The sequence below is a fragment of the Arachis ipaensis genome, chromosome B7, assembly GCF_059453495.1.
Source record: "Arachis ipaensis isolate K30076 ecotype BB chromosome B7, ASM5945349v1, whole genome shotgun sequence".
Lineage (NCBI taxonomy): Eukaryota > Viridiplantae > Streptophyta > Magnoliopsida > Fabales > Fabaceae > Arachis > Arachis ipaensis.
In genome coordinates, this window is record NC_142442.1 from 21,396,873 (window position 1) to 21,424,497 (window position 27,625).

Sequence of the window (27,625 nt, forward strand, 5' to 3'; positions counted from 1 at the left end):
TCTTTGTATCGAAAAATGCATCAGGCAATTCATTTGCTATTCTTTGCAAATGTATAATCTTTTGAACTTCTAGTTTACATTGCCCTGATCGAGGATCTAAATGCATCAAGGATGATGCATTTCAATTAAGTTCCTTTTCAGGAAGCTTATTCTCTCCCCCTAATGTTGGAAATTTTGATTCATCAAAATGACAATCCACAAAACGGGCTTTAAATACATCTCCAGTTTGTATCTCAAGATACCTCACTATAGAGGGAGAATCATATTGAACATATATCCCCAATTTTCTTTGGGATCCCATTTTGGTGCGATTAGGTGGTGCAATGGGAACATATATCGCACCCCCAAATATTCTTAAATGAAAAATATTTGGCTGCTGACCAAATGCTAATTGCATAGGAGAGAACTGATGGTAACTCGTTGGCCTCAAACGAATAAGTGCTGCGACATGTAAAATAGCATGCCCCAAACCGAGGTTGGGAGATTTGTTCTCATAAGTAAGGGTCTAGCAATTAATTGGAGGCATTTAATAAGTGATTCTGCTAACCCATTTTGTGTGTGAACATAAGCTACTGGATGTTCAACCATTATTCCATTAGCCATACAATAAGTATCAAAAGCTTGGGAAGTAAATTCACCAACATTATCAAGACGAATTGGTTTGATTAGATTTTCTAGAAATTGTGCTTTTAATAGAATAATTTGAGCCAGTAATCTCGTAAACGTCAGGTTGCGAGAAGACAATAAGCACACATGTGACCATCTCGAAGATGCGTCTATCAGGACCATAAAATATGTAAAAGATCCACATGGTGGATGAATAGGTCCACATATATCACCTTGAATCCTTTCTAGGAATTCAGGGGACTCAAATCCAATCTTTACTGGTGATGGCCTTAAAATTAACTTCCCTTGAGAACATGCAGCACAACAAAATTCACTAGATTTAAGAATCTTCTGGTTCTTTAGTGAATGTCCATGGGAGTTTTCAATAATTCTTTGCATCATGGTTGTTCCCGGATGACCCAATCGGTCGTGCCAAGTTATGAATTCATTTGGGCTAGTAAACTTCTGGTTTACAGTGTCATGTGATTCAATTGCACTAATCTTGGTATAATATAACCCAGATGAAAGTGAGGGTAATTTTTCTAATATAACTTTCTTATTTGAATCATGAGTTGTGATACGTAAATACTCATGATTTCTCTCATTCATTGTCTCAATATGATATCCATTTCGGCGAATATCTTTGAAACTCAACAAGTTTCTCAGAGACTTGGTAGATAATTGTGCATTATTTATTATAAATTTTGTTCCTCCAGGAAACAAAATTATAGCTCTTCCAGAACCTTCTATCACATTCCCTGAACCAATAATAATATTAACACATTTTTCTTTTGGCACCAGATGGGTAAAATATATATCACTTTTAATAATAGTGTGCGAACTTGCACTATCCGCAAGGCATACATCTTCATTATATATTCTTGTCATTTTCTTCAAAGATAAATAATAATAAAATGAGTAGCAATCCTTGCACAGTCAAATCAAATTCTTGATTGGAATTATTTTTCTAATAAACACTGCACATAATGTCATATACTAAAATTTTATTTTAAAACTTGACACATTTAATGATTTCAAAATTCATAAACATTAATATTTCATTATTTATATACATCACATTTGAAACTTAAATACATAAAAAATAAAACTTAACAATAAGTTCTTTACATTATTTATTTACATGGATACATAACAATCCCACATTTTAAACTATTCCATCATTGATCAAATGACCAATATTTCCTTCAGGATCCTCAAAGAAATCAGATACATCATAATGAGTGGTAAAATTTTTAGCATCATTTGAAACAAAATTTGTTTCCTTTCCTTTGTCATCCTTTTTCAAAAATGCTTGGTAAAGATCCACTAGCTGCCTTGGGGTACGACATGTACGTGACCAATGGCCCTTTCCACCACAACAGAAACACTTATCCTCTGTTGATTTATTTTGCCTAATATTTCTTTCTTTATCCCACTTCTGGTGAGATCCTCTCTTTTGAACATAATTTCTTTTCCTTCCATAATTTTTCTTGTTACTAAAACCTTGCCATTTACCTCTTCTGGGGTAATGATTTGCCGCATTTACTTCAGGAAATGGGGCGGCGCCAGCTGGGCGTGCTTCGTGATTCTTTAAGAGCAACTCGTTGTTGCGTTCAGTAACAATAAGGCAAGAAATCAACACAGAATATTTTTAAACCCTTTTTCTTGATACTGCTGCTGCAGGAGCACATTCGAGGCATGGAAGATTGAGAAAGTTTTCTCCAACATATCATGATCAGTTATCTTTTTTCCACATAATTTCATTCGTGAGGTGATTCGAAACATTGCAGAATTATATTCATTTATGGATTTAAAATCCTACAGACGCAAGTGCGTCTATTCATATCGGGTTTGAGAAAGTATCACCGTTTTTTTATGACTGTACCTTTCTTCAAGGTCTTTCCAAAGATCTGCAGGATCTTTCAATGTGAGATATTCATTTTTCAATCCTTCATCAAGATGACGATGAAAGAAAATCATGTCTTTGGCTTTATCCTTTTGGGATGCATTATTTTCAGCCTTAATGGTATCTCCAAGATCCATTGAATCAAGATGGATTTCAGCATCTAATATCCATGATAAATAATTATTTCCAGATATATCAAGAGCATTAAATTCAAGATGAGAGAGTTTCGACATAATGAAAATTCGTTACCTGAGTCTTCCTAAATTTTGATCAGAGTCTCGTGCTGATAACGTGTTGTAAACTAAATAAGGAAGATAAATATAAAATAGAGAAATATAAGTATGCTCTTATCTCACTATAATAAAAGTGATCTATATATTTATAGATATTATAATTATTGTAGTTTAAACCCACACAAAGATATTAAATTGTTGTGTGTTTATTCGGATGGATGCTTCTCCTATTTATACATAGAAATTGTCATCACTTTTCAACCTTCATTAAATTCATTCTCTCTTGAGAATGATTCCTTCAGTATTGAGAAGATTAGTCTACGTGGTCATCCACATCTCATCACAATAGTCTGAAAGTTAATTACTAGCAAATTTTCTATTGATATTTTCAATAGATTGTCGATCTTGAGTTAATAATTACTATCAGATTAATCTGCTGATACATCCGTTGGTAATTTTTTATTTTTTATGTTTTATTTTAGCACATTTTATTTAGCTACAACTAACAACCAAATCAAATTAAAATTCTTGTTAACAAAATTGTTATTAGAAATCTAAAATTAGCATAAAGTAAAAAATTATTTTATTAAAAATAAATGGTATGAATACAATAAAATGTAATAGAAGTAGGGTAATGTACCCTAAACAAACAAAAATGCATAAAACCCTAACCCCTACAGATTTTGATAATCGTCGTCGTCGTCGTGGTCCTCCTACTGAGGAGGTGGAGTAGATACAGCTGTCGGTGCCCTACTAGTAGCGTCGCTGTTGGAACCAGCAGCGCCGCTATCTCCAACGCACATCTGCTAGCTGTACTCCTCCATCTGTTGTCGCAAACGACTGAGCTATTCCAGCTTCTTCGTCAGGTTCGAGCTGGAGGCAACGCGTTCAAGAATCTCTCAATACCTCTACTCAGGTTGCTCTTGCTGCTAGTGAAGCTCGTGTGTTAGCTTCTACACCTCCTCCCTCAGGTCGATAACTTCTTGGAGATCAGCAGAGCTGGTGGCAGAGGCAGAGGAAGCCGCCAACGTAGTGGAACGGAGGCCACTAGCGAAGAACAAGCCCAGCCTAAAGCGGCAATTCTTGTGGGGTTCAGAGGCGGTCTTGCACCAAATCCTGTCGGGATTAATAACTGCCTAATAGGATACACGAGATAAAATCGTTACAATGATTAATAACTGCCTTATGCATCTTTTCAAAGGCAAAGGTTTACTATAAAAAAAATATCTGAAATCTTTTCTGAAAAAGGAAACTGTTCATTTCTTAAAAAAATTCAAAAGCCTTTCAAAAGGTTTATCTATGCTGAACCAGATTAGTTTTTCATACTTTTTTAAACCAGAAATATCAACCAAACATGGCTTTCGGCCCACCTCATAATCAACCACGGCCCTAGGCCCAAACAATCCAAACAACAACCAGTCACCACAGTCCAACAGAATCCCAGTCGCAAACACAAGTATGAAAGTTCAAGCACAAACAAACAATTACCTCAAGTAGAACAATTAGCAGTTAACCACAATTAATCACAAAGGCAAACCAAGTACAATATGCAGACCCAAACAATGTCACATAGATGCATATAATGAATGCCTGTCCTAGTGGCTGATGATATCATCTGTCGGTTATTAAGCCAACCCGACAAGTCCTGGTAGCTAACCATTGGACTGTCTCTCTGTCGTGCATCCCCAACTCGAGTTATTCACAATCAAAATCATAATTCACATCCAACACCCTCACTAGTGTATATTCACGGGGGCGAGCTCATCCGGAACTTTCACAGTGTTCGGCCACACTTACGACATAGGGTCAGCAGAGTATCGAGTCTCCACCTGGAGCACGTGGTGGCTAGCCACTGCTTTCACCTAGGAAAACTCGTATCTCAGATAGGTGGAGTGCAATAAACACAATATCAATAACTCAGCATATATGCATTTATTCTCAGCCATAAATCAACATTCATCTTAGCCATCCGGCTTAAATTCATGATTCATAGTCGGCCATGATTCATTATCATATACAGCCATTCCGGCTCATAACATATTCCAGAATCAGCCATAATTCATTAACATATACAGCCATTTCGGCTCATAACATAATAGCACTTCCACCATCCAACATCATCAATAGCATAAAATCATTATTTAAGCCATAAATCACTTTTCTCAATTCACTTTACTTTGAAATAAAAAATTAATTCTTTTTAGCCCTGGCTTTAAAATCTCCATTCCTCAAATCATTTCAGGCTCATAAGCCACTTTTCCTCAAACGTAAATTCTCCTTTTTAAAACATGGTTACTGAGTACGTGGTGGCTAACCACTTCTCCTCAAACATAAATTTCTCCTTTTAAAATAAGGCCACTCTCCACAACATCTTTCCAAACATTTCAGAAACCACACCAAATCAAAAGCCATTTCCGCGAGATTCAAAATCATTCATTCTAAAATAAGATTTGGTAACAAAAGATTCTCAGTAGAGTCTCAAGACTTTAGGGAAGAATAACACAACTCTCTTCCTCAAATTTGTTTGAAGTCTTTAAAATCTTAGCTTCTCGATTTGAGTAATAAAAATAGAATCTAAACCAAGCCGAGTCGTGTAATCACTTACTCCAACCACATTTTCAAAACCATTTCGTTCCCTTGAACCAAAACCAATTTCAACCCCTTGATAAAAATCTGAAGCGTTTCCAATGGCTTGAAAAATTATTTTTGTTTTGCTAAACCAGAATTCAAAGGATACTTTAAAGCTTATCTAAAACGTCAAAAAAATGAGATTTGTCAATCGAAACCCAAATTCTTTTAAAGTCACAAAAACTCCTCCAAGTGACAATCTTTAAGTTAAATAAAGAAAAACATAAACCCTTTTCACCTTTAAAACAGCCTTAAAGCATAATTCTCTTTCGAATGACTTGCACCCAAGGACATACTATTTTTCTTAGGAAATAAGGAGAAATTATAATTCTCTTTTCAATAATTCTTTTCAAAGCGTAACTTCATCGCTTTCATAATTGATCCAAGTAAAGATAATAAAAAGTCTTAAATTCGCAATCCTCCAAGTAAAATAGTAAAGGCATTAAACTCATAATTTTTCAAATAACAGTTCAAATAAAGACTCGGATTTTATAGGAATTTTGGCAGCATCTCCCTTAAAACTTGGACTTTGCCACCCTTTCCGGGTCCCAACCAAACCATTCTGCAACCCTCTTTAAAGGGTATTTCCATTTTCATATTTCAAAAAAACCAAATCAAACTCAAATCAATTTCCAACGGATTAAACTTGATTTCAAAGCTTTAAAGAAGCGACTTTAAAGAAACACTTCAAAACCGTCCGTTTCACAAAACCAAATAATAATCGAATCAACCAAGCATTCATATTCATCCAAGACAACCAACATTACATAAGACTTATACAATCACTCAGGGATACATTTTTACCACATAATATCCATATATAATAATTCCAATTTATAAAATAAGCTTTTCTGAAAAGGCCCCTACCTCAATACGCGAAACCATAGCCCAAACGCCTCACAGAGTTCCTTTCGCCTCAACCCGAATTGATAGCAACCAAAACCTCGGCTCCGCTTGCTCTCTCAAAAGCAGAAACAGCTTCAAACGCCACAAGCAAACTCGGATTCTAACTCCTAAAACCATTAACATCGCAAATACTTTATTACACGGAACAGAACACTAACGTAGGGCTTTCGAAACAGAAATACTTACTGAACTAGCGAAACGAAACAGCGGTGGGCTCTGAACTAGCTTAGCAGTGGCCACGGCAGCCACCTCAAGCGGCAGCGGCGACCGGACTTCGGCGATGGTGACGGCAGAGTTTTCCGGCAACGACAGTGGGGTTTCGGGTGGCAAAAGCAGCCAAAAGCTTCGGCGGTGGTTTTAGCAGCCACAATGACTTCCCCGGCGACAATACACAGCGGCCCACAAACCACTGCAGCAGCTAGGAGGCCGGCGGCCATGGCGGTAACTTCTGACGACGACGGAAGCAAGGGCGGCGGAACAACCCACCACCATCGCGTCTCACCCTCTCTGCAAGCTCCCTCGTGCGTGTTCTTCCTCTGTTCGCGCCTCCAATGGCACCGGCGAGGGCGACTTCTGTGGCGACGGCAAGGAGGCTCGGCGACGGTGACATAGGCGGCAATGGCTTCCCCTGTCGCGCTCTCTCTCTCTGCTGTGCAAACTCCTATCTCTCTCTCTCTCTTCGCGCTCGACGGCAAAAGTGGTGGCGACAAACCCTAGCAGTGGCAGCGGCGAGCTTCACGGTGACTCCCTCTCGCGCATCCTCTATGCGCGACTCCAACGGCAGCAGATCGGCAAGGACGAGCTCCTCTAGCTCGCGTGCGGCAGCTGCTCCCTCGAACCCTCCTCTGGACTCGGCTCGACAGCGATGGCTCCACGGTAATGGCGAGCTCGTGGCAGGCGTGACGCTCTTCTCTCCCTTCGGTCAGACGACGACGCGATGGCGGCGGTGCAGCCCAGCACGCCGGCGCGATCTTCTTCCTATCCTCCTCCCCTTCTCCGCGGTGGTTCACTGTTTCGTTCTTCTTCGTGGGTATGGGAAAAAATTGTGTGTGTTGAGTGATGAGGGTGATGCGGCACTGAAGAGAGTGGGGGAGGGTTAGGGTTTAGGCAAAAATTAGGTTTAGGGGTAGTTTTGTAATTTCAAATAAAAATAAGGATAATATAGTAATTAGAAGTAAATTTTAATCCAACAATAATAATGTATAAAATACTATTTGTTGATCAATTTTACAAATTATTTTCAATAAAATGTTCAAATAAAAAATTAGAAATAATATAATTAATTTCTTTATTTTTCAAAACAGCAGTATTAATATTTTAAAAATATTAATCATTTAGTCCAAATCATATAAAATTCTTATTATTTCATAACTACCAACTTTATAATTTAAAAATATAAAATAATTCAATAATTATAAAATTGGATAATAATCTTAATTTATTTCAAATTCAATTAATCGAAACTTGCTTTAATTATCTTTAATAAAGAAATTTCTGAAATTAAAGCTGCAAAATATTAAATTTGAAATTAGCTCATGATAGTCCTTTTTCAAAAGTTCTGGATCTTACAAATTTAAACTCACATAATGGGCTGCCAATCGCTCATGAGCAAATCTCTCCTTGTTTGCCTTACGATCTAACGACTTAGACTACAAATAAATATATCAACCAAATAATAAAATAAATGAACAAATTAAACAATGACAGACAAATATGTATGAAGCAGGAAATCTAATTTTAATAAAAACATAATTTTAATTTTTTTTATTTCACTAAAAATGTTATAAAAATTTCGACAGAGTCTCCCTTGAAATTAGGATTTAGCCACCCTTAAAGGGTTCCATCCAAACCAAATTAACATCATTATTTTCACAGTCAAGCATTTTCTAAATACTTTTAGCAGCAGGAATCAGCAAACAGTTAAATAATCTAACATTTTCCAGCAATGTCAGAGCCTAATCTAACCTATCCTAACCACCTAAATCTACTAAAATTAAAAATTAAACACCCTAAACTCTACTAACTACTTGAATAACTTGATAATAAAAAAGAAAATTAAATACCCTAAACTCTACTAACTAATTCAAGTAACTACTATAACATAAAACAATGTCAAAGTTCTTACCAGTCTCGTCTTTGTCTTCATGAAAGTCGTCGACCCACCCGTCTATCATGACGACTTGGCGCGAAGCCCGGTTGGCGATGTTCGTCAGACAGCAATGCTTGAACCCCTCATTATCTCTGAAATGAGCCTCTAGGTAACACTTGATGTTTGGCCGGATCTACGAGGTCATGTGGTCTTTTCCCTGACAAACATCGCTCATCATCTGCTGAAAACGTTTGGTTGTCCAGTGGTCGTAGATCTTCCAGATCATGACGTTATGCTCTGCCTCCATATGAATTTCAACTGCAAAAAGTGATTCACCAATATTAGTTAGTTGGAATAAAATATAGTTTAAATACAGTAAATTAATTGTAACTAAATTGGGTTCTTACCGCCCACTTCTAAAACCAGCATTCTCTGGTCTCAACCGGGATCTGCGTGTAGGTCGGTCACGGGTGGTCATACATGAATTTAATGACTCTAATTTCTCTTGTGTGCAAACATTAGAATTTGGTGCAAACCTGTCAGATAACAAATCACACATTAATAATCAAATAAGATAAACAAACTTAATATTAAAAGATTGAACTCATGATTGCATGCCATCAGGCCAAATCTTCAGCCAGATGACGGGCGGTGGTGGAGGAGCATTCTGTAAGATTCATAATTTTTGAAAAGTCCTATTATGATCTAATTTCAATTTATTTATTCATTAAAGACTTTAATCTTAGAAATTATTTTATTAAAGATAATTAAAGTAAGTTTTGATAAATTGAGTTTAAAATAAATTAAAGTTTTCATCTAATTTTTATTGAGTATTTTTTTATATTTAAATTATAAAGTTTAGTAGTTATAAAATAATAAGAATTTTATATGATTTAGTTTAAATAATTGAGATTTTAAAATTTACACTTTAATTTTCATATACAAAGAAAATTAATTATATTATCTCTAATTTTATATTAGAATACTTGATTTAAAACTCACTTAGCAAATTAATAATTAAATAATATTTTTAAAGTAATTTTAAGGGATTAAATTAAATTTTAAACTCATACAACATACCCCAATTTTATTAAAATTACCAATCTTCAATTTAACCCAAAATTCCTAAATCAAACCCTAATCGTAACTAAACAAAACCTAATTTTATCCTAATCCCTACCCACACTCATCGCCACTCACCCTACCCTCTTCCCCCCTTCACACACACACAACACCAACACACACATAGAGTAAGAGAGGAGAAAGGGAGAAGAAAGAGATCGGAAGGGAAAGGGAGACCGCATCCAGCGCGATTGCTGCCACGTCCTGCCGTCATCCATCCCGTTCAACCATCACTGAGCCATCGCCGAAGACAGAGAGAGAGAGTGACGCACAGAGTTCAAGAGGAGAGAGAGGCCGAACGCGACGGGCCTCCGTCATCGTCCTCGTCACTGCTGAAGCTTGCCGCCGCTGCTGCTCTCCGCACCGTCGTCATCGTCGAAGGAAGCCAGCGTCGCCGTCGTCCATGGGTGAAGCCGAAGAGAGAGTTCACAAAGAGAAGGAGACTAACGGAGGAGAAACGCAACAGAAGGGAGGAGGTGGAGTCGTTCGCATCACCGTCACTAAGCTTCGTCGCCCGCGTCGATGTGGGTCACTGTCGTCGCGTGCTCTGTTGCTGCTGCTGTCTTAGAATACAATCATATCAACCATAATGTGCATTATTGGATCTAAATCAGATACTAAGTGTGAAAAATACTTCAATCAAGCAACTTGACAGTTACACACAAGATACATACACAAAACTCAATTAGCAAATAATATCCAACATATTACAATCCTATATCACAAATAGATTTAATTAATTATGCCAAGCAAAAATAAAACATCCTAAATCACATGACAGCTACAACATGCAATGTAAAATAGACAATAGACATAGAGGCATATAAACGAACACTTGACAAGTATATACATCAAAGATGCACAATCAATGCAACTAAGTAACAGTTGACAGCCTCTTCTTCAAGTCTATTCAACCAAATTTCAGCAATTGTTCAACAAAACAAATAGTCTTTTAACATCAACTCATACATATTTAGCATATTCAATACAAAATCAACAACATTATCCATAAATTCTTCCAACACTTTCACCAATATAACAAAAACTAATAATCCTAAAACTAACATATCCTAACCACCTAAAATCCACTAAAATAAAAAATTAACTCTAACTAAAGTAACTAACTAAAATTAGAATAATGAAACAACCTAACCAAAACAGAATTTGAAGAAGAAAGAAAAACAGAATTTAAAGAAACTTGGATGCAGAACGGCAGAACGGTGGCGGAACGATGGTTGCTGAAGCTATAGGTGACAAAAGGATGGTCATCGAAGCATGGAAAACTCGCCGAAGGCTGGGTAGCAGCGGCGAGATGATGACCGGGGGCGAGGGTCGTTTGACGGCGTGGGGAGAGAGGAGCAAAAGAGAAGAAGGAGAAGAAGGAGGGATCAGTGGTGGGTTGACGGCGACGGAGAGGGGGTGCCGACGACGACACTGGAAGAAGAGAGAGAGAGAGAGAGAGAGAGAGAGAGGGGAAGAAAGAGAAGAGGGAGGGCTCGGCGGTGGGCTGACGGTGACGAAGAGGGGTGCTGACGGTGGTAGTCTCAGGCTGTGGCGGCAGATGACGGCGACACTAGAAGGAGAGAGAGGGGGGATGGTGGTGATGGTTTCGGATGAGGGGGAAGAAGATCCGTGATTTGAATTTATGTCCCTTTACCGTCGGATTTATCGTCAAAAAATTCTAACGATAACTCATTGTGGGACACCAAAATGCAGCGTTTCACTAATTAGAGTTACCGTCGTAATGGTACAAGACGTGCCAATTTAATTTATTTTTTCTCCAAATATTACTATCGAGTTTACCATGGAAAAGTAGAATATGCCTGTAATTTAGGTCGAAAAATGAGAATAAATAGATATAATTGGAATGACAAAATTTCATTAGTTTCAATTATCTAAACTGAACTGAATTAACCGAAAAATATCTCTAAGTGAATGTATGTCATGCATGTTAGCTATATCATTAATTGAAAAAAGTCTGTTTTATAATAATAATAATAATAATAATAATAATAATAATAATAATAATAGGGTGATGAAGATATGAAGATTGGGAAAAATATTATTAAAGAAATACTGATTTTACTATAGGCATAATTTAATTAAGATAAAGGTACAATCTATTATTTCTTGTCTTCTGCCTCTCCATTACGAACTGCTTCAAAAAGGGGGGAATAACCATATATATATAGAATTATAGATTGTTAAGAATAGCAATCTTCTAATTGTAATTGGTCCCTCATAGATGGCTTTGGCTACTTCTTGAAGAAATTGTATTATTGTGACCATTATATAAAGACAAAACCAATAAGGAGAGGGATACCACTTTTTTCAGCCCATAGCAATTTCCCCCAAATAATTAATATTATTATTCTTAGAAAACTCAGCTGCTGAATAGCCTGACATTGATGTTTCCTTGTTTTATATTCAAAAGTCAATTGGCCAGTTTGCCACAAAGACTAACACGTGTGCAAGTTATTGACAAATAATTAGAGGGCTCTGTTTAATCTTTTTTCTAAATGACAAATGCGACCTAATCCTTTTGTTTTTATTAATAGTTTTCCTCTCCTTCTATGTATGTTACCTTGCTTGTATTATTCAATTTGGACTGATTTATTTTATTTGAATATTTAGGATTTGAAAACAAAAATTTAAACACTAAAATCCAAAAATCTAAATATAATAGAGTAAATAATGGCAACATATATAGTGTATTAGTGTATGAAACATTTTTTATTTAAACGATAATGTTAGAGAGAAAAAAGAACAGTCAAAACTTATCTTATTTAGTATTTATTAATTACCGTAATAATTAATGAATGTTAAATAAGTTAAGCTATGGTTGTTTTTGGCTGATTTTCTTTGATTATCAAATATTTTTATTATTTAAATAATATATCTTAAAGAAACATTTTTTTTAATTCATAAATATTATATATATGTGTGTGTATGTAATGTGAGATCTCCAAGTTTTGTTTATTGCCTTCTTTTTAATTGTTTCTTATAAAGAGCATTGACCTACTTTTCTCCCTAAGTGCTTCCTTTCCTTTTAATTTAGCTCTACTTTTCCTTTTCTTTGTGTCTGTGTCTGAAACAAAAACCTTTCTTTTTTCCCATCTCAATCCACCCCATAGATCAAGACAATCAACAAGCATGTTTGGATGTCCTGAGACAGGTAAAATTATTATTATTATTATTATTATTATTATTATTATTATTATTATTATGTATGGTCAAATAAAATGGTATCTAATAAAGTTGTAAAGTATATTATTAAGATGAGGTTTTTGTGATTTTGGAAAAAGAAAGAATAGATGAGATAGCAAAGAAGGTGAAGATAGAGGGAGAATTATTAACATCAAGTTGTAGTGAAAGTGAAATAGAAATAATGGGGAGGAAGCAAAGCTTAAACACAGTGACACCATGTGCTGCTTGCAAGCTTCTTAGAAGAAGGTGTGCTGAGGAGTGTCCCTTCTCTCCTTATTTCTCACCACATGAGCCTCAAAAGTTTGCTGCTGTTCATAAAGTCTTTGGTGCAAGCAATGTCTCCAAGATGCTCATGGTTGGTATCTTAATCATTATTATTCACAATTTATTCATATATACTCCCTCCTCTCTTCAACTACTTTCTTCCTTTTCAAGATTCAATTTGTTTAGGATTACAGAACATTTAGAGGTATAATAACTAAACATTTTATATTTCTATTTAATAATTTACATTTTTGGGTTAAGTAATTTTGTAATATTTTATTTGAATTTTCATAACAAAAAATTTTTTTTGTGTTGGATTTTTGTTGTTTTTATTTTACTAAATAAAAATTAAAGGATTTAAAGACACAAAATAAAAATAAAAAATTATACATAACTCACTATAAAATACATATTTTACTGTCAGATTTTATATATAAATTTGACGATAAATTATATTACCATCAGATCTAACGCAATAAAAAAGATTTGACGAAAATATATTATCTATTTATTTTTAAATAAGTTTATCTTCCGAAAGGAATCTATTGTATTAATATATCAGTTACATGCTACTCATAATAATAATACTAAATCCAGTAATAACTAGCTATATATTTTGTTTTTTTTTTTTTTTTCATTAATTGGTTTTAATATGTGTAGGAAGTAGGAGAGGGACAAAGAGCAGATGCAGCAAACAGTTTGGTATATGAAGCAAACTTGAGATTAAGAGATCCAGTTTATGGATGCATGGGTGCAATTTCAGGTTTGCAGCAACAAATTCAAACATTGCAAGCTGAAGTCAATGCTGTTAGGGCTGAGATTCTCAAATACAAATATAGAGAAGCTGCTGCCACTGCCACTGCCACTCTCATTTCCATGAATCATCATCATCATCACCATCTTCCATCTAATAATCAAGCACCAATAATAATCAATAATAATAATAATGATAATAATGCTGCAAACTCTTCATCACAACAACAAGGTATTTCTCAACCTCCTCTTCCTCCACCTTTGCGCCCTGTGCCGCCAAATCCATCTTTACCTTCACCTTCTACTGTTGTGCTTTCGTCGTCTTTGTCTTCGTCTTCGGCTTCTTCTGTTTACAACAACACTCCACCTAAAACCACATTGAGTCATGGATCCATTACTAGTGAAAGTGTTCCTTACTTTGCTTAATTATAATTAATTAGTATGATGTCCAATTTTTGTTTTTTTTTTTGTTTTTAATTAAAATATTCATTATTTTGTGTGGGGAAATTGAACAACCATGCTCCTAATTCCAACTATTGTATGTCTCTTAGCTTGAGTCTTGGCCTTATATTTTAATTTGGTCTTCTCTCCTGTTTTGGTTGGTTGAGAGAGCTTCAATTATGGGGAAGGGAAATCCACATTCATTATTATTGTTAGTCCCTAGTGCGATACTCTCAACTTGTAGTAGTATTCTTTATATTTCTTTTCATATCCGCATATATATTATGATGAGTTTAATGACTACAAAATAGTTGTTCAATTATACTTGTTCATGATTATTTACGTCATTAATATGAAAAATAGTTATTTTATTTAACATAATTAGATATAAATGTAAAAGTATTTTACATTTTATACATTTTCAATTATGTAAAAATAATGCATTCGGAGTGTAGGGACAGTTAATTAGCATATAGATTACGTCCCTTACCTTTTTATCAATTTCATGCATGTATTGCAATATAATTTTCATGGCGTATACTATTTTCTTTCTTTTAATTAGAAGGTATTATTAATCTTTTCAAGGAAATATAAAACTGATGAAGGGAAACTGTAATAATCTAGACTCTTCAATAATCTACATATTGAGAAGGGAAACTGCATAATCATAAATTATTAATAAGGAGATTTTTATTACAAAAAAAACAGCCAAAACTTGCCTTATTTAATATTTATTAATTGTCGCAACAATTAATGAAGGCTAAATAAAGCAAGTTATGACTGTTTTTGGCTGATTTTCTTTGTCTACCAAACATTTTCAATATATATATATATGATTCCATAAAACTCAGGTCAACTTAATTCAATAGCTTTCGATTTTTATATCAATCTAATTATGAACTTAATACTCTATCACCCAATTTTATTCCATAAATAAATAAATTCATTTATTAATTTTTTTTAATTATCTTTTTATCCTTTTTCATTTTTTTCCCTCTCCTCAGTACATATTTTTTGCCCACAATTATTAGCCACCCACCACCACCGTCGCTGTTGACTTCCATCATAGTTCTGAGTTCAATGGTAAGGGACTGAGCTAGATTCAATTTTAGGAAGGAACCAAAATTTAGTTTCATAATATAAATGAGAGTAAAATAAATATTTTAAGGGAACTAAATTAAAATTTATATATAATTTATGAAAAAAATTTGAGATTTAGGAGGGATCATTGCCCCCTTTCTTTGTGAGAGGCTCCATTCCTATGTTGTCATCATTCTAAATTTTAAATTTTGAATTTTAATTAAATTTTAAATATCAAATTTTAAATTTTAAATTAGTTTTATTTTATTTCATGTTCTAATATTTTTTTTATTTGAGTTTTGGATTTTTTTAGTTTTATGTATGTTTTTTTTTTATATTATTTTTTATTTGTTGGCTGATTTTTACATTAGTTGGCTGAATTTATATATATATTCTCAAGGTTTAATTAATAATACCAAACATTTCTATGACCATAACACTAACTTCACCTACGAGGAAGTTTAGTGGACATTATTAATGTAACGAAAATATATAAAAAATGCATCACCATAGATTTCATCAAATCTTTCAAAGAAATTGAATTAGTGTAATTAATAGTCACAGCAATGTTTTATATAGAGTAGGAGGTGAATACATATCACATGAAGCTGTAGGGAGTGGGGACTCTTGAATAATAATAATAATAATAATTTGCACGTGGAAGAAATATCTCCATTTGACTTATTATAATTACACATAAAATGAGTCTATGCTTCTGGTGATGAAGTCCCTATTTCCATGTGAAGTAGAAATTTATAGGATCGGAATAGTTCTTAGCTTTGATGCTTGTTGCCATGGGTATAGATCTAACTACATTGCAACTATTAATTAAAGATGAATGCTACCCAACCCTCTCTAAAATAATATGTAAGTTATCCTTTATTATGTGTCACATTGTAATTGGTCCTTATCTTAACCATAGTTGAGTTATTTTATAATTTATTATTCTTAAAATATCAAAACTCTACTTCCGTTAATTGAAGTACATTCCAGTCATCCATTCTTTGTTTATCACTTCATCACTTAGATTTGGTCCTTCCAAGCCAACGTCATCGCCATGCCCTTCCACACAACCTCTCTTCCCAGTATAGCCAGCGCCTCTTTTTGCTGTGGATCACTACTTAATTTGGTTAATTAATGGTTAATTTGGTTATTAAATTTTTTTATTAAAAAAACATATCTTTATTTAATTACGTGATGGAACATATATTTATATGTAAAATATAATATAATAAAATAAATCTATTCAAAGTATTTAAAAGTATAATTAAAATCATGAACATACAAATATAATAATAAAATTTGTACTCCAAACAAATAAACATATTTTTTTATCATACATATATTATTTAAAAATAAATATATTATTAAAATTAAAAATAGAAATTTAAAATGATAAAATTCAATTTTTTTTACTGTATTTTTTTATAGTATTTTTTTTTTATTTTTTAATTTATTAGTACTTTATTATTTAATTAATAATTAAACAAATTATTTGTATGAAAATTTATTTTTTATATTATATTAGAGAATAGACCAATATAACAGTTTAAAAAATAAATTGTATAAATATTTAAGAGATAAATATGAAATACATACTTAAGTAATGTTTAGTTTGGCTATTAAATTTTTTTATTAAAATAAATCTTTATTTAATTACACGATAGAACATATATTCATATGTAAAATATAATATCATAACTCTATTTAGAGTACTTAAAAGTATAATTAAAATAAAAAAACATATTTTTTATCGTACATAAATTATTTTAAAAAATAATAAATTGTTAAAATTAATAACACAAGTTTAAAATGATAAAATCTAACTTTCTTACAAATTTTTTTATAGTATTTTTATTCTTTTAATTTTTAATTTATTCGTACTTTATTATTTAATTAATGATTAAATAAATTATCTTTATGATAAATTATTTTTTGTATTATTTTAAAGAAGAGACCAATATAACAGTTTAAAAAATAATGTAAAAATAATTTTTAAATAAAAATAGATAATATTAAAATTTTTAAATACAAAAGTAAATTATATAGATAGATATTTAAGAGATAAATATGAAATACATGCCTAAAATAAATAAAACAGACAAAAATAATTCTCCATTTCACAAGAGTACTCCTATTTTGTCTGTTTTATTTATTTTAGGTATGTATTTCATATTTATCTCTTAAATATTTATACAATTTATTTTTTAAACTGCTATATTGGTCTCTTCTCTAATATAATACAAAAAATAATTTTTCATAAAAATAATTTGTTTAATTATTAATTAAATAATAAAATACTAATAAATTAAAAATTAAAAAATAAAAATACTATAAAAAATACGATAAGAAAGTTAAATTTTATCATTTTAAATTTCTGTTATTAATTTTAATAATATATTTATTTTTTAAATAATATATGTATGATAAAAAAATATGTTTATTTGTTTGGAGTACAAATTTTATTATTATATTTGTATGTTCATAATTTTAATTATACTTTTAAATACTTTGAATAGATTTATTTTATTATATTATATTTTACATATAAATATATGTTCCATCACGTAATTAAATAAAGATATATTTTTTTAATAAAAAAATTTAACAACCAAAATTAACCATTAATTATGTGGATAAGCAGTGATCCATGGCAAAAAGAGGCGCTGGCTATACTGGGAAGGACAAGTTATGGGCGATGGAATTCAACGACGTGACTAAGGGATTATGCACTAAAGAAAGAGAGGTTGTGTGGGAGGGCAGTATATGACGATGACGTTGGCGCTTCTTGTCACGAAACGCGATAGTGCTTGGAAGGACCGAATTTAGGTGATGAAGTGATGAATAAAAAATGGAGGAGAGGAATGTGCTTCAATTAAAGGGAGTGGAGCTTTGATATTTTAAGAATAATAAATTATAAAATAACCCAATTATGGTTAAGATAAAGACCAATTACAATGTGACACATAATGAAAAGTAACTTACATGTTATTTTAGAGGAGATTGGGTAGCATTCACCTTAATTAAATTATCATAAACTCATTATGCATACTTAAATAATTGAAGTAAAGTCAATTTCCCTATTTTATATAGTTCTTTTAGTATCAATTTGCATATTATTTAAAAAATGTGAAAAAAAAAATATTCAGTTTGTTTTGAGTCACGTTCTTCATCATTGAGTAAAGCTTGTGAAAGTGGAAGTAGGCCGTATATTACATTGAAACTTAAATAAAAATTAGAAAATATATTGCGATGGACAAAATGCCGCGATAATAATGATTTGCATACATGCACCTTTCCCTATCAAAACGTGTGAAATTTAGGCACATATAGTTGCAAAATTAGTAATAATTTTATCCCCGAAGAAATTAGATACGTGCACTCCATGATATAAGATACAGTTATTCTATGAAGAGCGCCCAAAAGAGACATACTAACAGATATTGCAGATCCATGACACATACATATTAGCGAGTAATGTTAAGTAAATATATATTTGAGAAAATGACACTTTTTTTAATGAGATATTTAAATAATATTTTTTATTTATAAAATATACACTTCTTTTTGTAAAATTAAAATAGCATACACTTTAGTTTATTTAACCAAAATATCAATCAATAATTATTATAATTAAATATATAAATTTGTTATAATTATTTAGTCGATTTAATAATAATAATAATAATAATATAAAGTATAAATTTATTATTATTGTAATACACTTTAGTTAATTTTTAATATTTTATTTTTTGTAATTCTTATTTTACCCTCTTAACAAAAATATGTATTATAGTTAAAAAATTTTAGTATCAAAATTTAAAATCTTTATGTGTCACAGTTAAAAAGTTTCGATAATATTTTCTGATAAATTCTGCACAATTCAAAATTCTTTCTCTTCGTCTTCTTCGTTATCATTATATTCTTCTTCTTTTCTTGGTCATCTTGTCCTTCTCGTTTAACATTCGCATAATTCTTCTTGTTTTACCTTCTTAACAAGAATAAAAACAAAAAAAAATTAAATACAAAAGAAGAAAAATACATAATGTTACAAAATCACTAGGAAGAGGATGAGGAAAAGAAAAAAAACACACGCAACAGTCGTAGCGATAAAAAACGACCATAGTTATCAGAACCGAACTGATAATTCACCTGATCATACAACTGGGTCACTGGTCATTGGTTCAACCTGTGGGTCACTGATTCATCTTATTGATCCAATCATAACTAAATAAAAATACAAAATTATAAAAATAAAATTAAAAGTTAAAATGTATCTCGTCACAAATATATTAGTAAAAATTAAGTATCAAATCTTAGATATAATTGATGATGCAAAAAAAATAATAACTAATACAAAATACTTTCTCAATTTAAATGAATAAGAGAGAAGAAAAGATAACACAATTGGTTACTAATGGTATTTGTGATAAAAACATTTTCAAAACAATTTTCAACAACACATTCAACTCAATGATAATTTTCAAAAAAAAAAAGCTAAGTAATTCTTTCAATAACTCAGCAACAAGTTTAAGATTTAGTGATGATAATTAGTAACAAATTCAACTCTAATTATTTTTAGCAACAAATTTAAAATTTAATCTTTAATAAATTCAAGCTTCAATCACTAACAAAAATTTAATTAAGTGATTATTCAGGAAGAAAAAAACAAATTCAAGGTTCAATCACTAATAAATTCAACTTAGTGATGATTTTCAACAACAAAAAACTAGCTCAGTAATATTTTCAGCAACAAGTTATTCAAGGTAACAAATTCATGTCAGTGATGATTTTCAGCAAAAACAAAAAACTAATTTAGTGATATTTTCAGCAACAAAATTAAAGTGTAGTGATGAATTACAGCAACAAAACTGAAACCAAAAGAGAAGAGAAATTTGTTATAACTCACCAAATCGATTCTCGTTGCGCGAAGGAAGCTGACGACAGTGAGTAAGTTGGCAGCGAGACTCGAAGCAAGAAAACGACAATGACAACTAGCCTCTGGTCCTGCTGCTTCTGCCTCTGGTGATGACATCACAAGGAAGGTGCACGATTGAGTGCGAGATGGTGATGAGACGGTGACGAGATAGAGAACAACGAAGACGACCAGTCCCAAGATCTGTTGTTTCTGCCGTCGGCGACGACGAGCGCAGGGAAGGCGCGCGATGTGACCCAATGCGAGACGATGACGATTGACGACACAGAGACTAACGATGAGCTTGAGGGAAGACCATAGATGAGAGAGGAAGAGAGCTTGAGTGTGAGAGCCAATGAGCCACAGTGAGGGAGATGAGAGAGCTCGAGCTTAGGCCTCAGGGAGAAAGGGACGAGATGAAGGTGGAAAGGGTCAGGGCAAAAGCGTTTGAACTTTTGATGAAGGAAAATGACGTCGTTTCCAAAATTTTAAAAAAAAAAATTAAGCATGACCCAGTTCGGGTTTCGTAAATCAGTTGGGTGTTCGTGATGCAGTTTGGTTCCATTATTTAAAAAAAAAGTCATCCAATCCAATTTTATATTAATTTTTTGATTCGATTTGGTTTGTTTTTTTTTATCAAGACCAATCAAACTAAATCCATTAAAATCGGTTTTGTTTTGGTTCGGTTTTTTCTGTTTTTCAATGCAAAAAATATACTGTTCTAATAATATCTAGTGTACTAAAATCAAATATTAGAACAGGAAAAAAAATCAAAACAGAATCAAAATCCTAAATAAAAAAGAAGAATCTAAAACAAATAATCATAAGAAAATTATAATAAAAAATCAAAATAGAACATATAATCAGAATAAAAAAGAAATAATCAGATCTAAAATTCTATACAAAAACTCATGACCAAGAACAAAGAATCACAACCAACAATAAAAAATATAAAACTATTAGATCAGAACCAAAACATAAAACTAATAACAAATGTCAAATCCAAAAATAATTTAAAATTGTAAATCATAGAGATGCAAAGACGAAGAGCTGCGAACTATGACGACGAAGACACTACGAACTGCAAAAGAAGAAGAAAAAGAAGAAGGTGCCGCAATTTGAGAAGACATCAACTGGACGACTGAACGTTGTCGACAAAGAGGAGTAGACGATTGTGAGTCTGTGACAAAAAGAGGAGAGTGCACCTGTGAGACCGTGATCTTGAGTGAAAGAGCACAAATCAGTTTTTGTGATTTGGACATGAGTGAGAGTGAGAGAAATGGTGTGTGGCGTGGGTAAGAGGGAGGAAGTGAGGAAGGGGGCTATGCCGAGAAGAGGGAAGCGCGACGAGGGAGAAAGAGAAACGAACGCGCCTCCGTGACGGTGCTATTCAGCGGTGTTAGGGGCTGAGAGAACGATAGCGTTGTGGAGTGTGGGAGGAGAAGTTTTAATTTGGGCGGAAGGATTCAAGAGTGGAGCGGAGAGTGGAGAGCATTACTGTGTTAGGGTTATAGTAGCGGCTAGGTTGGGTGATCCTCGTTTGGGCTTGGGGGTTGGTTTATTTAGGATTTTTAAGAATTCTAGTTTGGTTTAGTTCGGTTAGGATTTTTCCTACTAGAATTGAAAACTGGATTGAACCGCTGAAAAAAAAATAGAATGTCAATTTTTCAGTTTTTTAATTTTCGATTTGTTTGGTTTTTGGTTTTTTGGTTCTATTAGTCAGTTTTATTCGATTTGGATCAGTGTTGAACACCCCTAACTATGGGAATGACGATGAGGTGGAAACAAGCAAAGAAGAAGAAGAAGGAAGAACGTAAAATATAAACGTTTACGTTAGTAGAGAGTTGAAGTGTATAGACACGTTCTCATTAATAAAATTGATTTTTGTTGTGTTTAGACTAATTTAATTAAATTTGATTATAAAAAAAAACTTAAATATATAACGAGACTATATATATATATTATTATTATTATTATTGATGAGTATTTTGGTTAAATGAATTAAAATATATATTATTTTAATTATAAATAAAGAAAAGAGAGTATTATATTTTTAGACATCTAAAAAAATTATTTTTTTAAATATTTTGTATCAACATAGTATTTTATCAACTCACTTTTTATGCGATATTACTCGTATAGTATTTTATTTATCATTTAATATAAATATATTACTCGTCAATTTTATTTTGTTTTGACACATATAGAATTGTTGCCATAGCTTAGCTAGGTATATTCAAGGTTTGCAAATGCATGACCCAATAGCTACATGAGAACTTTTGTTGATGAACGTCAAATAAAGAATAAAAAATAATGATTGTCTCATCATCGTTAGTTTTTCTTGCATTGTAAGGTTGTTCTATTCAAGCCAAATAAAAGTATTGAGAGTCCAAAAGTCAATGTTTCCACCAATATAATCTCGAATTCTACGAAGCATTCGATTCCTTGACGTGTGAAACTCAACCTAAGTTTTGTGAAATAATTAATAGGTCTATCTAGGAACTGTACTAAAAATTAATTAAAAAATAAAAATTTATTCTCCCATCTATTTCATTGTGTGTGGTAACTTAGGGTTTATACGAAATATATGCGCATTGATAGAACTTGAATTTGTCACCGTTGCTTGAAATATTCGCATCTTTGGCTCAACATGGCCATTAGTGATTTTTCAATTTACTATGACCTAAAACACTCACATAATATTCAAACTTTAGAAACTTCATCTCTTTCTAACAAGGCATCATCTTTCATATGTTTATTAAGTATTAAGACCTATTAATAATGAAAGATCGTTTGCGTTTTATTTGTTAGTTGCTATATTATTACTTTCATTATTTTTTGTTGAAAAAGCTTATATGATGATCATTTTGATATATCGATTATTTTATTTTAAATGTATACAGAAGATTACTACTAAATTAAAATAATTCTCACATATTAATATAATAATAGCCGAATTCACATTTTTATATTTTTTTTTGGTTTATGGTATCCCTCAATCCGACAGGTTAAAGACTAATCCGTCGTGGATCTGAATTTTATTTAAGAGTCTGCCACTGGCTAATGAATTGTTGCATATACAAAACAAAATTCGAACCCACAATACTTATTTAAACGAACGAGCAAGTTGATCACTCGACCAAACCAAATTGGTTTCATATTTTTATATAATACGACTAATCGTAACTACAACATTGCCATTTGGCTGTTACTATATTATTCAACCTGAGAAATTAAAGGAAGAGATAAATTTTATAACACGCAATTCAAACTAGTTGGGAGTGACTTAGTGTAAATCATGCCATATCGATGACAATATTCATAAAACAAATTTCAAACTGATATCGCATTTATGTGGGGTTGACTATCTCTAATATGTGGGGTTGACTGTCATAAAACAAAGTTAGAGTAGTTTATTCTAATAACTTATGCGGTTGTTTGATTCCTAGATAGAGGTTTATTAAACATAGGTGTTTGGATCTGTCCAACATTAAAATATAGGAGAATGGATAGATCTGTTTCCGTCAAAGAATCATATCTATTAAAGCATTCACATGGATATTGTCTTTGGGTTCTAATTAAAAATTAGTGGATTTAATTTGTAACAGTAGCTAATTACTCAGCAGTGTTCCTTATCTAGTGACAGGACAGCTCAATATTTTCAATGTTATTAATGATACCTCACATGGAATCATTAACTAGACAATTACAGTGAGTTAATATTTAAATTCGTCCCTGAAAGATCGCGAATTTTTTATTTTCGTTTTGGAATGATTTTTTAATTAAATTAGTTCCTGAATAATTTTTTTATAATCACGTTTGTCTTTTCGTTAATCTCTTCACGTTATCGTTACCTATATAATTTTATTGGTCATATCAAGTAACTCTTTTGTACTTTATGGTCAATTGAACTATGTTTTATTTTTACATTATTTTCGAATGTGTATTTTACTACTGACATTTTGTTTTTAAGATATCATTATCTTGATTTGTTATTTGCTTTACTTGTGATATTTTATCCATTTTTAAGTTGTTCTTATTTATGCATTTGTCTAGATATAGAAGTAATATAATTGAGCAGCTTTACAAAGCCAATTTTTTTAATATAATTGTGAAAATTGTGGGGGTTATAAACTTCCGTAATATACATTTTTTTTAAACTGCATTCAGGATTGCGGCGGTTTACAAATTGCTGCAATTTTTTTTAAAAACATGTTAACCAAATTGTGGCGGTTTTTGACCGCCGGTAAAGATAGGTCAATCCTGACACTTGTATATTGCGGCGGTTTTAAACCGCCGCCAAATCAACTGCTACAAAATATTGAATCAGCGGCAGTTATACCAACGGTTGCTAGAAACCGCCGCGAAATCAAATGCCCACCCCAATAACCAGGGTGGTTTTTCGAACTGCTAGTATTGTGTTTTACGGCGGTTTAAAACTGCCGCTATTCTCCGTTTGTGTTGTAGTGAATGTGAAGTGGCAATAAGAATTACACCTGGCATATTGTGTGCGTTGCTGACGAGATATGTTTAGGGTTATGTATCAATTTAGTCCTTAAATCTCAAATAAATAAACCCTAATTCCCAACTTCCCATGAACATGAATGCATTGTTGCTTGAGTGTTGTTGCAGATCCAACAGTGGTTGAGAGAGGAGAAAATCGATTTCGGCGCTATGATGGAAAGCGAAAGTAAAGGTCCCGGTGGTGGGTTGCCGTTGCACATGTGAAACCACCTTGGGGGATGGGATATGTGAAACCAAAAAACATTCTTTCTATCTACTGAATTATTATTCTCTTGTATTAAGTTGCAATGAAAATTCAAGTGATTCAAGAGAATAGAAATTTACCCATAATGATCCCTTGTGCCCTTGGTAGTAAGAGCTTGTGAGTGTTCTGAATCTCTCTTGACCAGCTGCATTATTAAAGTTAAAGTATAGACAAATGGAATATATATAGAGTGACTCAGACATTAAATCAAATAGAAAGAATGCATACCAATATCCCACATGGAAAGCATGAGAGTCACAAACAAAATGGCAAGCTTGAGCTGTTTACCACCGATAGTGACATATTTGATCTTAAAATCAACACCTGAAGAAGGAAACTTCAAATCAAACAACAAATAGAAACAATGAGTGATATAATCAAAGATGCAGAAGAGAGCACACTGACCAATGGTGGGGGAGAGATCTTGAAAATCATCAGAGGTAAAATTGGGGAATAGGCTGCTCTTGCCAACACCAGAGTCTCCGATCATCAACAATTTGAACAGATAATCGAATTCCTGCTGCCCCAAACTCGAATCCATCCTTTCAAAACTGCAATTAATCAATCAATTAAATCTATGGCATGCAAAGTAATAACAATAATGATTTCATAATAGACAACCACTGATTGTGCAACGGCAACCCACCACCGGGACCTCCACTTCCGCTCCCATCATGGCGCCGAAATCGATTTCCTCTTCCTTCAATCGCTGCTGGATCTGTAACAACACTCAAGTAATGCATTCATGTTCATGGAAAGTTGGGAATTAGGATTTATTTATTTGATATTTAGGAACTAAATTGATACATAACCCTAAACATATCTCGTCAGCAACACACACAGCATGGCAGGTGTAATTTTTATTGCCACTTCACGTTCCAAGGCAGCAAATTGTTAACGGTAGCATGAAGAGATTAACGGAAGGATAAACGTGATTTAAAATAAATCATTCCGGGACTAATTTGATTAAAAAAAATCATTCAGGGAGAAAAATGGAAAACGGTGATCTTTCAGGGACGAATTTGGTCGGGGTATGGGCCGGACAGACTCAAACCCACACCAAAACAGAACTTGGAGACCCGATCTCACCCCGCTCGAATAAACAAGTTCAAACACTTTTTTAACTACCCAACTCTACACCTGTTTCTCAACCTCCTTCCTCCTATTTTCTTCTATTTGTCTTCTCGCTCTCTCCATCAAAGACGAAGATGAAGACGAAGATACCCTTTGACGGTTGCAGATCGTGGCGCAAGCTGTAGACTATAAGAACCCCATCTCAGTGCACCTCTTCGTGGAACGTACAAAGTCTCCATCAATGGCTAAATCTTTGGAGTGTCCAATGGGAAGCTGGCCGGTTACGCACACCGCTGAATTGGTCGGGAAGGGACAGAGACTTTCACACGCTGAGGTTTCCAGGTATTTCAGCCCTTATAGCTTCTACCTTGAATGAATCCTCTGGTTATCCCCTCTCTGCCGGTTGTGATGGCCGAATCTAAATCAGATTTGATCAAGTAAGCTCAATGCTGACCGCTGACGAAGGGTTGGACGTGGACTGATTGGTGTAAATAGGATGTTCGGCTGCCGAGATGTGTTGGCAAATTCTGAAAATGAAGGCAGTTTCTCCTGCTGAAGCACATTACCAATTGTGGAGCGTAGTTATAGCTCCGATCCTGTAGGAGATGATCTTGTTCTTTAAGCTCGGTAATCAGGTGAGCTACTCTATTTCCTTTTCTTGGTATCCATGTGAAATCGCATAAGGGTATATCAGTATTTAATTTCTGAATGTCTTCCAAGATTGGATCTATTTTCCATAGGGTCCCTCCCGATTTCAATGCTTCCACTAAAGGTTGGCAATCAAATTCAATGATAACATTGTTAATTTCCATATTCTTAGTTAGAATCATTGCTTCCCTTAATGCTATTCCTTATGTTTCTAAACTTGAAATTGCTTTCACTTTTGTTGCAGATCCTCTTCTAAAATTTCCTCTGCTGTCTCTGATTATAGCCATTGTGGCCTCAGAGTTTTCTCCTGACATAAAAGCTGCATCGATATTAATCTTGAGCCACTCTCTCGGCGGAGCCTTCCACTTAATATGTATGACTCTTTTTGTTCTCTGAAATGAGTTGTGTGAAGTTGGCATTTCTTGAATTTTTATTCTTGGTGTGTTGCAAATTTAATTGTTATGCCTGGGTTTGGAGAATATAACATCATTTCTAGATTTCCAAATAGCCCACATAATATGTATGATTTTGCTCTAGCTTGCTTTCCTTCCTTCTTTATGACCTTTTCTGATGTCTTGTAGAATACCCAGTAGCCAGCTCTTTAGGGTTGAAACATTTTTCTTTGTAGGGGGTGCATAGCATTTGAGACCCCAACCACACCATTCTAGTCTATTCGCACAACAACGTGCATGTTCTCTGGTCTCTGCTTCTTTTCAACAAAGAGGAAAAATAGGATCATGAACTATTTTTTTCACAAATTAGCTCTTACCGGGATGATGTTTTGGGATTCTTTCCAAAGAAAAGATTTTAACCTTTTGAGGAACGCGCATTTTCCAAATTCCTTTCCAGAGATCCTTCAAATCTTTATCAATGGACAAGCTTGCATCTGATTCCTTGATTTCCTCTCCTCTTGCAACATAATATCCTATTTTGACCTAATGGATTTCATCCTTCTTGTAACGCCATAATAAGGAGTCCACTCTTT

The 27,625-nt window shown here is 33.1% G+C and overlaps 1 protein-coding gene and 2 pseudogenes across 3 annotated transcripts; 1 reads left to right on the forward strand and 2 right to left on the reverse strand.

The window, feature by feature from the left end:
• Window positions 1-1,771: 1,771 nt before the first annotated feature.
• LOC148550548 (uncharacterized) lies at window positions 1,772-2,745 on the reverse strand (annotated as a pseudogene).
• A 9,723-nt stretch (window positions 2,746-12,468) lies between these two features.
• Window positions 12,469-14,423, forward strand: LOC107610029 (LOB domain-containing protein 15). Of its 3 annotated transcripts, none has more exons than XM_088493378.1 (3): window positions 12,469-12,665; window positions 12,796-13,052; window positions 13,622-14,423. In XM_088493378.1, the coding sequence occupies exons 1-3, from the start codon at window positions 12,644-12,646 to the stop codon at window positions 14,138-14,140; spliced, it is 798 nt and encodes a 265-aa protein (XP_088349504.1). In that variant the 5' UTR covers window positions 12,469-12,643; the 3' UTR covers window positions 14,141-14,423. The 3 variants fall into 3 exon arrangements, with proteins under 3 accessions (XP_088349504.1, XP_088349506.1, XP_088349505.1); XM_088493380.1 differs by having other exon boundaries at window positions 12,478-12,665; window positions 12,800-13,052; XM_088493379.1 differs by having other exon boundaries at window positions 12,478-12,665; window positions 12,805-13,052.
• A 10,515-nt stretch (window positions 14,424-24,938) lies between these two features.
• Window positions 24,939-25,459, reverse strand: LOC148550549 (ras-related protein RABC1 pseudogene; annotated as a pseudogene).
• Window positions 25,460-27,625: the final 2,166 nt, after the last annotated feature.